At 37.8% G+C, this 13,432-nt stretch overlaps 1 protein-coding gene across 5 annotated transcripts in view; it reads right to left on the bottom strand.

Moving 5' to 3' along the window:
* The window catches only part of Cop1 (COP1 E3 ubiquitin ligase), a 174,263-nt gene extending 164,233 nt beyond the window's left edge, over positions 1–10,030 (bottom strand). For 2 of the 5 annotated variants that reach the window (XM_063239818.1, XM_063239817.1), the window contains exon 1: positions 9,361–10,030. In XM_063239818.1, the coding sequence (XP_063095888.1) occupies positions 9,361–9,767 (407 nt within the window). In that variant the 5' untranslated portion in view covers positions 9,768–10,030. Of the gene's footprint in view, positions 1–7,830; positions 7,903–9,360 lie in introns of those variants that run through there. The other 3 variants (XM_063239816.1, XM_063239815.1, XM_063239819.1) reach the window with 3 other exon arrangements.
* Positions 10,031–13,432: the final 3,402 nt, after the last annotated feature.

Below are 13,432 nucleotides of genomic sequence, written 5' to 3'. Positions count from 1 at the left end.
AACCCTGTATTTGTAAAGACCACAGAGCATAAAAATGCCTATTTTATGCACACCTATTTTAAAATGTTAGTGATTACGTGAGTATACATGTATCAAAACTGCAAACTGTCTCCTTAAAATACATTCACTATAGTACATGTGACCAAAAAAAAAAAAAAAAACTCCACTTTTTATAAAGGAGAGATTCTTTTGAGCACCTTTAAGTAAAAAATGCTAAAGGAAGCCCTATGATAAGCCTAGCCCACATAACACATTCAATTCTCAATCAAAGAATCAAAAAACACTAAAAATGTTGACAGATCAGAGAACAGCAGCAAAAGCCAGTACAAATAATGCACATTTATAATGGACTACAGATTTGTCTCTCCAAAATTCTTATGCTGAAACCTTAACCGTAAGCCTCCAAAGTATGGAATTAGGAGATGGGGTCTTGGGGAGATACTCAGGTTTTGATAAAGTCAACAGGGTAGAAGTCCCATGATGGAATTCTGTCCTTTTAAAAAGAGATTAGAGCTGTTCTCATTGGAACATGAAAGAATACATCTGTAAGAGACACTTTGAGCAAACTCTTAAATGCAGAACAACTACTGCAACATTAGTTAAATTGAGACTTATTTCCATATACTGATGTGTACCGAGCGGGCTATGGTTCTCCCCTCAATCGGCTCTAAGTGATGCAAATAAGGCTAGTGGAGGTACTGGTATGTAATCCTGGAGGCCAACATGTCAGCTTCCTGTTTCCTCACATACTGTTCTCTGTAAAAGATGGAAGCACAAAGGGATGGCAGAACCACTGAGCTCCAGGGATGTCAGCTGGGTAGGGGTCTTAAAGTAAGAGGCTATGACTACCTAGGGTGCAAAAGTGTATATATCAGAAACTGAATCAACAGCCTCCTAAATTCATTCATATGCTATTCCAGTCAAGTTATGCAGACTGGTCTTTCTGCATATCTCCTTGCATATTACAAAGATGCTTTCTCCTCAGCTGGATAGCCAGCTTGTTACTCCTGTAATTCCTGCCGTCTTCCCTGACACTCATCCTCAAACCACTCTTTTCTTCGCAAGACAGTAAGTTCTAGGAGAGGCCTTGGATCAAGGTCTTTGCCTGCATATCCTTACTTAGATCAGGCTTAGGACTCCTTGGATGCTCTTAATTTTTAATATGTCTTAGTGACTTTCTCTCGCTGTGAATTGCACTGGAGATGGTTTATTGTAATTTATTTGCCAGGATTCCATAACGTTTCAATGGGATTACAAAGATAACTTTCCAAATTGTGAGGAAGATTAAGAAAGAGATCACAATACTTGGATTGTAATATTCAATACTGTGATTACCATATAAATCAAGAAGTGGCAATCTGTAAGCCCCGAAGTAGGCACTCATCAGATACTGACAATGCACTGATGATGGGTTTCTTGGCCTCAAGAACTATAATAAATAAATGTTCCTTTGTTTAAGCTACCCAGTCGATAGTAATATTGTTAATGTTGTAAATCTTAGTTGAGTACAATAATGATCACTATATAATCTAACAGAACTAGAATGAACTGGGGGAAAGAACCCTCTTGAAATTAATAAAAGGCATGTACACAATAAATAATGCCCAACAATGGGGAGAAAGCAGCCTTATGATCACTATGAGCATCGGCAATTTCATTCCAGAAGAAAATAAGCCTGCACTGCAAGTGGGAAACTGAAAACCAAAGACAAAACATAAGTGATGAAGAAAAGCTCTCTGGCACCTGAAACTTCACTTTAAGCTTCAGAGAACACTGGTAGAACTTAAAGCTATGGTGTGTGCATGGGATAGCAACAAGAAAATTCAAATTCAGCCCAACTGCTGACCAGGTACCCTTAATCACCATGTTAACATACCAACAAAATAAGTATGGTTATTTCCAAGCAAAAATACTAAGTCAGTGTCTACTGTTCTACATGTGATTTTCAGAATGAGATGCAAAATAAAAAAACAAACTCTTAACAGGAACCAAAGCAATCAGCAAGATTTAGGAGGGAACTCAAACTGTAAGACTATGACATAAGAACCTAAAGTAACTATGATGAATATGTTAGGCAATCTTGTGAAAAAGATGACGAATATGTATGAAGAGATAAGGAATTTCAGAAAAGACCTCCTAAGAGAAAGTAAAATGGAATTTTAAAACTTTAGGAAACATATAATCGGAGACAAAGAATTCTTTTGATGGGATTATCAATACACAAAACAAAGAATTACAAAGCAGGATATCTGAAAATACCAGGGATACAGCTTAGCAGCACAGTGCCTGCCTGGCAAGCACCAGGTCCTGAGTTTAATTCCCAGTATAAAAAAAAAAAAAAAAAAAAAACAGTTGACAGAACTTACTCAAATTAACACAAAGAAAAAAAAAGAAACAATACAGTATCTGAGAGAGTTGTAGGGTAATATCAAACGGTCTACCAATTGTGCAGCTGAAGTCAGAGGCAGCAAGATAGTTTGGATCAGAACTACCTACAGAGATGGCAGCTGAAATCTTTTTTGAAAAAACAAAAAACTTCAAACCAGAAGTCCAAGGTCCAAAATTTCTAAATAGGTGTTTTCTGTTTTGCTTTTTTGTTTTTCAGTGTGTTGTTGTTTTGAGACAAACTCTTACTAGTCAGTCAGGGTGGCCTAGGCCGCTCCTGCACTGGGAATACAGTACACCACCATACCTGGCTCCCAACATGATTTTTAAAAACAGAAAGTTCCCCAATATCTACATTGCATTGAACTGCTAAAACCAAACTGAAAATCTTGATCATCAATAAGTCAAGGACATAGGACTCCGAAAAAAAATCTGTATATGCCAAGATTTGTTGCTTATCCTTCTAAAATTGTGAGAAAATAAACTTCAGGAATTTAAATCACCAGTCTACGGTATTTAATTATAAAAATATATACACACATGTATTACATGGACTATATATAAAACAGCACAGATCAGGAGTATCACTCATAAAGAAAGGTGCAAAAACACTTTAAAACATCAAAAATATGGTATCTTTTTTAGTATGTCTTTAATTTTAATTTCTAAAGTCTAAACAATGAAAAACCTAATAACTGAAGAAGTATCCTATGTTCAGTATTAACATATCAAGTTCTCTCAAATGAGTAAGTCAAAGTCCATTTTGTCTAAGAACCTACATCTTTTTTTTATAGAAACTGTCAAGCTAATTTTTTTCCAGTGCTGATGACTAAACTCAAGGTGCATGCTCTTCCACACAGCTACATCCTAGTCCCAAAGAGAAATTTTTAAATGCATATGAAAATGGAAACTTGCATAGCCAAAACAACTTCAAAATATGAGAATAAAATACTACCCAATCTCAAGACTTATCATAATGATACAGCAGCAAACCAGTATGGCACTGATGTAGAGATAAACATAGAGAACAACAGAATAAAGACCCAAAAATTCATACATAGATGGTTAATTCTTGAGAAAAGTACCAAGAAACTTTAACGAACAAAGACCTTCTTTTCAACAAACAATGTTATAATAATCAGGTATCCATGAGAGATAGAGGCAGTTTTTAGTTGGTACCACATATAATACATAAAAGCTAACTTTAAAAGGGTTAGTCATGGAAAATTATAAATCTTCTATAGGGTGTGACTTGTTAGCCAAGACACAGAAAAAAAAATCACATAGAATTAAATTTTTAATTTTTATACTTCAAAGCATCAAGAAAATAAATTAAGCAACATAAAGAGGAAAATACCACAAATCTAAGTCTGACAAAAGACACATATCTTGACTATATAAAGAATTCTTACAACTCAAAATCACAAGCAATTTAGGAGAAATAGACCAAAAAAAAAAAAAAAAAAAAAAAAAAACCAGAACTGACACTTCACATAAGATATGTAAATAAAAAATAAGTACTACTTGAATTTATGCTCAACATCATTAGTCATTAAGATAAAGCAAATTATAACAAAATACCACCACAAATCCACTATACTGACCAAATTCAAAAGACTGAAAACATTCAGTGTTGGCAAGAATGTAAAACAATTGCAAATTTTTTTGCTTCTAGTAGAAACAGCAATTTTAGAAATAGTTTCACAACACAGACTCATTCTCAACAGGTACTATATCCATACAAAAACCTTATGTGAATGTTTGTAACTTTTTCATAGTAGCTGAAAACTAACAGCAAATAACTATCTTTTAACTGGAAAATATACAGAGCTCATGCTGTGATCTACACAAAATCAGTGATATAGTTAATATCACAACTATATACCAGAAACAGATGAAAGAAGGCAAACACAAATTACATGCTGAATGACTCCATTAATATGAAATTCTAGAAAATGCAAAATGATAGTGATAAAAAACAGATCACTGGTTGCCAGACACCAGATATCGGGGTAGAAAACAGTGCCAAGTGTCGGCACAAACTTGCTAGAATGATACAAATATTCCAAATCGTGACAAAGGTGTTGGCCACACAGGTACATTCATTTATTAAAATATACCCTTAAAATTGCTGACTTATATAACTTATAAAATAAATTGTATTTTATCAAAGCTGATTTCAATTAAAATAAGCTTTTAAATAAAGGCAAGGCAATATGGCTAAGCTCTGGAACAAAATATCTAAAATATTGGTGCCACCATTTTTGCGTAGAGTAAAACTAAATAACCTCTTTAGGCTTAATTTCCTTGTCTATAAGATGGAAATTCTCAGAGTACCTATATCAAATATTAGTTGTGAAGCTCAACCAAGTTGAAAAAAACCTTAGAATAGTGGCGGTTTAACTTTAGAGTAGATTTGGCAGTTATAAACTTCTGAGTCTCAGGTATGTATCTAAAGAGCTCCCAAAATAGTCATCTCTGATTTTTACAAAGCCCACTTTGTCTCAGTATCTCTACCAAAGCCAAATGGCCATGAAACTTAGCTGTGAAAAATGAAAGAACAGCTAACAGGAACAAGGCTAATAAGAGAAAATGTTACTCTCTAAAACTATTACTTGAAAGTTAAGGATCCATACTAATAGAAGTTAGCAAAAGTATAAATGAACAAAGACACAAACCAAACAAAGTAGAGGGCAAAGACGGGGTGAGCACACCACATAAAAGAACAGGTCAAGAATTTAAAGTGTTTTATTTTGTTTAAAATATAAACTTTGTAGGAAAGAAAACACTGCTTAATTTCACTGTACAAAAAGCCTTTCCAGCCAGGTATGGTAGGGCAGCCTGTACTGCTAGCACTCTGAGTGGCTGAAACAGCTGGACTTCAAGCCCAGCTTGGCAACTCAGTAAACCCCTTACTCAAAATACAAAATGGAAAAGGATTGAGAATATACCTTAGAGCAAAAACACTGGGTGCAATGGGAGAGAGGGGGAAACCCCTCTCAAGCTGCAGAGGTTTAGAGGTTTTGAGGAAAAGGGTTACAGGATAAAAAAAAATGATATAAAGAAATCATCAAGAACAAATATGAGGAGGAAAATCAGACAATAAGGTTTAAATTTGCCATTAATACCAGTCCTTAAAGGAATATGGATCACCTATGCAATGTTAGCTCACTAACAGGAAAGACAAAAAAGATCTGTACCAGGAAGAGGTAACTCCCAATCAACTAGTTCTTTGATAATGTATTATTTCTTCACAAATAACTCCCTCTCAATTTATAGAGTAGAATTCAAATTAATAGCCTTTTGTATCCTGCTTCATAACCATCTTCATTTTTTTTCACATTTAGTTCACGTAAATTTTCTGCTAAAAATGATGTTGATGATTCACCATCTGATGATAGTCAGATGGACCATTCTGAACGGCTATAATTTGACATCATCTCCAGAATACATTTCTTCATCATTTTCATTCAAAAGGCACATGTAAGGCTGAAGGAGAACTGTAAGTTTGAAGCCTAAACTACATAGGAACCTCTCCTCCAAAAAAAGACACTTTTTAAAAAATATTTTGCAAAACAATCAAATGTTAGTTTTGTATATTCAAGACAAAGTTCTTGATGGCTTTTCATACACTAATAAAGTAATAAATCCTGAAGCTGATTTCAATAATTGAATACGCTTTAACAGCTCTTTAAACTAATTTAATCCCAATTTATAAACTCACTGTAGTCTAAAAAGGCCACTGAAATTTTCCACTTGCTTTCTTAACATAGGGAAGATTAAATCCTATAATACGATGACTCAAATTTTTCTTACCTTGACACTCAGTAAGAACCATACCACATATAAACTGTACACGCGTATAATAACTGAACTGAATCAAGCAGTATTATTATCTTCATCTTCACAATAGGTTCTATATCTCCTATTTTACTTAGTTTTGCTCATGTGCTTTTGGTGTGTTACTGGAGACTCTCGTCAGAACCTTCTCACTAAGCTACATATCCAGCCCTTTTTATTTTGAGAGAGGATCTCTCCACAGGTCACTCCACAGGACTAAATTAAGTTGCCCAGGCTGGGTTCAAACTTCAGATCTTCCTGCCTTATGCTACCAGACTACTGGGTTACAGGTGTGTGATATCACATGTAGTTGTTTTATTTTTTAATAAATCAGAAAATATAGAAGCAAATATGGTTAACAAGCTTCATTTTTAATACTAAATGTGATATATAGACTTCTTAAATTATTATGTGAAGGACTGAAACAACATCTAACATGTTACAATTTAACATATGCATGGTAACAGAAAGGAAATGGTACTAGTATCTTCCATGGTACTAAGAAAAGCAATGATACCAAGCTATATTATAATTATGTGGTTACGTTTTTCTTTGACTTAAATCATGAACTTCTAATGAGAATCAGTCTTCCTAGTTTGACAAGAAATAGGCAGTCATATATTTAATAAATAGTAAATCTACTTAGCGTAGATATTATTTTTTCATGCAGATAATTAAAAGTTAAACCTTCTCACAAGAAGTTTAACTTGCAATCACGTGTTTCTGCTAAAACATGAAAAATTACCTGTTTTGTGAGTGGAAAAGGTCACTTCAGATACATGGAAAGACCAACCCAGAGACAATAATTATACAATAAAACAAGTAAGTCAGAACAGAAGACAGAAGTCATCATCCAAACAGTCTACATTCATAGTTCCACAATATTAGAAAAACACCAAAAAAATCAAAGTAACAAAAGCTTCCTTTGAATGCTCACTTATATAACATCAAGTTAAACAGTACTCACTCCTATACCAGAAATTCTCCACCTATAAAATTGTTAAAATTACCTGTAACTTGACAATACTTTCAGTCTTTGGTATGAAATATTAAGATGCAAATAATCTTTAAAATGTTAATCTCGCAAATAAACATAAAGCTACTTTTAAATGTAAGTCAAGAGAGACCAGTATCTGTCCCTAAAATTAGGTACATGACTACTTAAATCAGATGTTCTCAGTCAAGAAGAAGGCATGCTTATCCCAACCTCCAATGTCTTCTTGGGATCAAAAGATTAAAAACATTTATGTCATATGAATGAAACAGCTGCTTCCCTCCAACTTACCCAGTTTAAGAACCACTGGCTATAGGCACATGCCTACAGTCCCAGAACTTGGGAAGATTCAGGTAGGAGGATGGCAAATTCAAGCCCAGCCTGTGCAACCTAGCGACTTTTTGAGATCTAGTCTTTAAAAAGAAAAAAAAAAAAAAAGAAAGAAACAACGCTAGGGATGTAGCTCAGTCCAAAGACTTCAGTGTGGGAAGGCGAGGCGCACAACCATTGGGCTAAACACAAGCATTCAAACCAAAAAAAAATGAGACTTACTAATTGGACGCAAAAAAAAGGACTAAATTAAAATTCTGAAGATCTAAGTTCTCACTCACCTGTTGTGGTGGTGAGGGGATACGATACGTTTGTCTAGTCAGAAACAAAGTTATATGTTTGACCCCCAATGGGAATATGACTGTATTAGTGTAATTTTACTCTGTAAAAAAAAAAAAAAATCAGTATCAGCGGCTCCCCTTGTCCTTCTCCAAAAGTCTATAACGTAGCCTCTCCACACTGAAACTCAGATGGTGCCTGGGAGACAGCAACAGCAAGCACTGTATCTGTTGAATGACTCAATGAATGGTTGGTTCCCTTAGCCCTAACTTCTATTGCCTTCTGCGCTATTTTAGTGACCTATAAAGATGCCGGCATATTTCTTTTAACCTACTGAATACTGAAATATAAAGAGTGGCTTAAAAAACAACTAAATTCTACAAACCTCCAATTAGCTTTAACAGCTTTATGTTATCATGTGGCACAAATAATTGGGTAGTTGTGCAAACACCTCTTCTATCCAACCATGAACTGTTTTAACTTAACAATCAGTTATGCTCCAGCTTCAATAAAAAATAAATTCTAAATTTAGAACAATTTAAGACAAAAGCAGAAATGTTAATAAAGACATTACTGCTTTCCTACAGGTCTACAAACTGTAAATCTAATTCAGAACTCTTCTAATAGTTCCAATTTATAACCATACTACTTTTAACAACATCAATTCTGATCATCCTCAACCCTAAAGTGAATTAATTTCTCACATATCACAGTCTGTCAATAATTTTTTCCAGAGAAAAGGCACAAAACCCTATCAGATAAAAGCAATTACGTTCCCATAATCCAACCAACTTCTAAAATCCAACGAAAATTCCCAAACATTCTCTTCAAAACCATCAACCCAACCTTTTACTTATTATGACAACAAAATCTCTACACTTAGCCCTTCTCAAGTTGGGAAGTGAATAATGTGTGGCTCCCTGTTTCAACTTAATCGTCTGAAATGTGGAATTTTTCGTGAACAGACTTCGTCTACAGTGGCCTCTATAGATTCAAAAGTGGCCTGCCTACCTTTTGGGAAGAGACACATTCATACTTACAGAGTAAAGATTATTTCTCCTTAAAACATCCAAACTCGTGCTTACAGCATCCTTCATCACACTTAAACAAACTGTGATCAGCAATCCCTTCCCTCAGCATCCCCGGAAGCCGAGTGAGTCCTCAAGACTACAAATCTAATTCATCTAAACAAGTACAGCGGATAACTGGGTGCCTAATTCACTAGTCGGCCAAAATAACTCAAGATGCAGCGTCCTTGCCCAAATTTCTCCTTTTCTGCTTAACCATTTATTTGACTTCCTCCCCTTGTTATTCCCTAAACTCCTTTCTCTTTCTGCACAGCAGCACTGAAACCATTCACTGCTTTTATTATATGCCCACCCCCAAACCAGGAGCCTGAAGGTCTCAGCAAACTCTGAACCCCTGGATAGGCGCCCCCAGCGCACCAGTACCCCCAAATTCTCGACCAGGTCGCCCGACCTCCCACTCCACCACCCGTAATCGAGCGGAGAGCGGATGCTCTACCAACCCACCAAACGAAATCGTTGCTTTTGTCCTCGTAGGAGTTGATGAGACCGTTGCAGAGGGGGGCGAGCAGAGGGCGCTTCCTGCTGCCGCTGCCGAGGTTGGAGCTGCTCCCTCCTACGCCGCCGCTGGGCCTGGCCGCGCAGCTCAGCCGGGACAGGCCCGCGGACACCGCCCCGCCGCTGCTGCCCGACACGGCGGCCGCCACCAGCACAGGCCGCCCGGGGCCCCCGAGGCCGCCGGAGCCCGCGGCCTGAGCCGCCCCGCCTGACACCAGCGCTGCAGCCGCCGCCGCCACGGAAGGGGGCGACGGGGACGAGGATAAGGACGAGGAGGCGGAAGTCACCGAGGAGGCCGCCGAGGAGCCAGGGCTCGTCCCGGCGGAGCCCGACCCGGCCTGGCGGCTACCGGACATCGTGACTCCCTCCTCCCGGCCGGGCGGGCGCTGGGAGGAGAGGGCCGGCGACCGCGACCCTCCGCCACCACCTCCCTCAGCTCCAATGCATCCTTTGAGGACGCGCGCCAGGAGGTGGGGCTGAGGAACAATAAAGTTGGGTTTTTTAAGGTAACCACACAACAGCGTCCGACGGGAGGGGGCGGAGAAAAACTAATAAAGCCAACTGGAAGCCACTACCGCTCTGGAGGCCGCCGCCGCCGCCGCCGCGGTCCCGCCTCAGCCAACCCCGGCGCGCCGTAGCCGGCCGTGCGCGCGCACGAGCGGCGGAAGGGGCGGGAGCGCTGAGGACAATCTTGCCAGCAGCTGGGTGGTGCTCACATACGCATGCGTGTCGTGGCGCAGCGGCTCTTGCGTTACTCCGAGGTGTCTGCTAGAGGATGAGCGGTGCCGGAGGGGGCGCTGTATCGCGCATGCGGGCAAGCGGGTGCCTGGTTAGGGCCGGGAGCTGGTTGGGTTTGGTGTTCCGGTCGCGTGAGGTGCTGGCGGAGTTCTCCGACTTGGGGGCAGTGCTGCCCGATAGGTGTTTCTGACTCGGGAGATGAAAGCACGGAGACTGATTGACACATCGAAGGAACCTCAGAGACGCTCAGAGCAGTTGTAAAGAGCGCTAGGGTGAACCTCCTCCTCCCAACTCCAGGCGATTCCACCGAAGATCCCTTAGTCAGAACTTCCTTTTTATCGTGAATCTGATGTCATCCTAGCAGAAAACAAGGAAACATGGCATTGCAGAGCACCAGAAAATGTAGAGTTTGTGCGAGGCTTCAGTCGAGTATTGAAAATTGCAGATTTGCCACTATTTAAGATTTTGGGGTATGTAAATTAGAAACAGTCGGACTGGGTGATTGTCCATATCCTTTCCAACTTCCTAGAACTAATCCCAGTGTAATTGTGTCCTCGTCTGTTGAAGGAGCCCAAAAGGGCAACTAAGGGCGTTCAGTGCGAGGTTGTCCATACTGAGTCAGAAGGCGGCCAGCAACTCAGAGCTGTCATTCACTTGGGCAAATGGTAATGATCACAAAATATGAAGTCTACTAGCAAAAGGAGTTAAGGTAGAAAGAATGGAATTATCAAGAGGACTGGCCTTCCCACGTATTTTTTCTGAGGTGTCTTATGCATTATAATATTTTAGGGAGATAAAACTGCAGTTTCATTTTACAAACTACCTGGCCATTTAGGAAGAAATGTTCCAGAAATATTCTTCCCAAAATGTTGATCTGACTCCCCTAAAGGGTTTGCTGCTTGTTTACCCTGTTCACTGTCTAACAATATTTTAGTGAAAATCACTTCCTGTTTTTTAATATGGTGGTCTTGTTCAAACAAATTAGTGATGTAAAATAAACTAAATGTGGTATTAAAAAGCTAAATTAAGAACAACAAGAAACTTTGTGAATGGACTGAAAAATAGAGATTTTACGAACTCAGTATACTGATGCATCTGGTAAAAAACAATCAGTATATTATTGGTAAAATGAAAAGTTTATTAAAATCAGAGGTAGATTGATGGTTCCTGTAGAAAACAACAATTTCTTAGACTTACTCTTTGAATACAATTCCTTTTCCAAAAATCTCTGTCTTGGTGCTTTCATTACATGAAATTTCACCATTAACTCTTTATAAAATTATACACATTTTAAAAAAGGTAAACTAATAGCATTAACACTCTACTATGTCCGTCATATTTTTAAAAGTTAATTTTATTAAAGTACTTCTATTGCAGGCTGCTGCCTGAAACACTTTTAGTGGAGGCATCTGCAAATGTAGTCTGGATCAATCAGAAATATTGTAACAATGAAGGATGACAGGTGGAGCTGTGTGAATGTAAACAAGTTATTTTATAGGGCTAGTAAATTTTAAAAAACACTAGAGATTAGAAAAACCAACATTTACATATTACATATGCAGTGAATGTGTACATATTTTATGAAGATATGGGAAGATGTTGATCCACTTGATCATAAGCCAAAATGAACTGAAGTCTATTGAATTCAGAGAGAAAAGAACAATTGATCTCATCTTGAAGTGGTGTTAAAAGGAGAAAGAAAATCGCCTCACATCGAAAGCAGATGACATTGTAAGTCATTCATTTCATCAGTTTGACTACCAATATAACATAGCATCTAAATGATCTGGGGAAAGTATATAGCTAGAATCAAGTGTTTAAAAGAGTATATTGCCAATTATACCTTGCATTATGACATTGCTAAATCATGAGTGATACTTTTCTGCCTACTGTTGTGAATATTCAGATGTAATTTCTGAAAAAAAAACATAATATCTCTTACAATGCCCATGCTTATCACTTCTAACAATTTTTTATATTATGTATAATGGTCTTAAATCTAAGATAAGCATAGGATGAGACAACCAAGCCATGAAATGATCAAACATAGTACTATGTGAAAAAAAAGGCAGAACTATTCCTGGGAGACAAAGAGATTGTTAGCTAACTTTAGTTCCCAATATAAATCCTATACTTTTGTGCTTTATTGGCTTGCTCATGTTTAGTAATATCAAAAAGACTATATCTTTATAGGAGCAACTTGGAAGTTTCCTGGTAGGAAACTCAGCTGGTGGCTGAGAAAGAGAAAGTATGAATTTGTTTTAAGAACAAAGCATGGTCATCTGACAGAAGGAATGAGTTTAGGTATAATGAGTACTGCTCGGTTTGCCTTCCATCCCAGTCTTCCTGGACCTATTCCCACTTCTCAGGAGAAAAGATTACAACAAAAGGCTTACATCACTCAATTATGAAAGAAAGTGGCACTTAATTGTGGACCCTTACAAACAGCCCACAACAAAGAATTGAGAGTATTTAAATATAACAATAGTAGATAGATATATTTCAGCTTGAAAGAGAAATTAAGTGGCATATTTTTAACCCCTGAATTTTAACTACAAGTGTTCTTCTGACAATATGTTTCCTCTTGCTCTCTGAATCAATGCAATAGTTCATGTATTTTTACTGTGCTTTAGTCAGGTATAGCAGGTGTATTTCTCACACCATCAGTCCTCCCACATATAACCATGGGCGTCTACCACTAAACCAGTTCATCAACTGCATCAAACTTACCAACTTATCATGAGATAGTATAAACTGATATGTCGTCTTCAGCTTAAAAAATTAGGTCAAAGCAGTAAATCTGTTGATCAAGATCTTGGCACTCCACCTTATGTTTACTGAGGATTCTTGAATCTGCTTCTTCTCTGTTTTACATTAGTTCAACTGATGAAAGAGCATGTCTTTACTTTTGAATCAATTATTCATAGGCACAAATAAAGTTTGAGTATTGTATACCGTTTTTCCTTTGCTGTGTATTACTATATCTTTCTGAAACTTATCTAGAGTTTCAAGTCTATTGTGTAGAAATGTAACTAGATGTTAGAAAGGCCTCTGAAAAAATTAAAGCTGAATTCTGTACTGAAGATTTGAGTATTGGCATTCACTGCAAGGCCAAATACTCCTAATTTGTTATTTCCATAACAAATTGCTACAAATTTAACATCTTAAAAAGAACAAGATTTAGCTTTAGCTGATTTCTCTACCAGTGACTCACAAGCCCAAAATCAAGGTATTAGGAGAACTTTGTTATTCTCTGGAGTTTTGGGGGGGTAAGGTAATCTGC

Source organism: Cavia porcellus, unplaced genomic scaffold (assembly GCF_034190915.1).
Source record: "Cavia porcellus strain 051 isolate PalLab524CR breed Dunkin Hartley unplaced genomic scaffold, mCavPor4.1 scaffold_29, whole genome shotgun sequence".
Lineage (NCBI taxonomy): Eukaryota > Metazoa > Chordata > Mammalia > Rodentia > Caviidae > Cavia > Cavia porcellus.
This window is presented reverse-complemented; position numbering and strand designations above follow the sequence as displayed.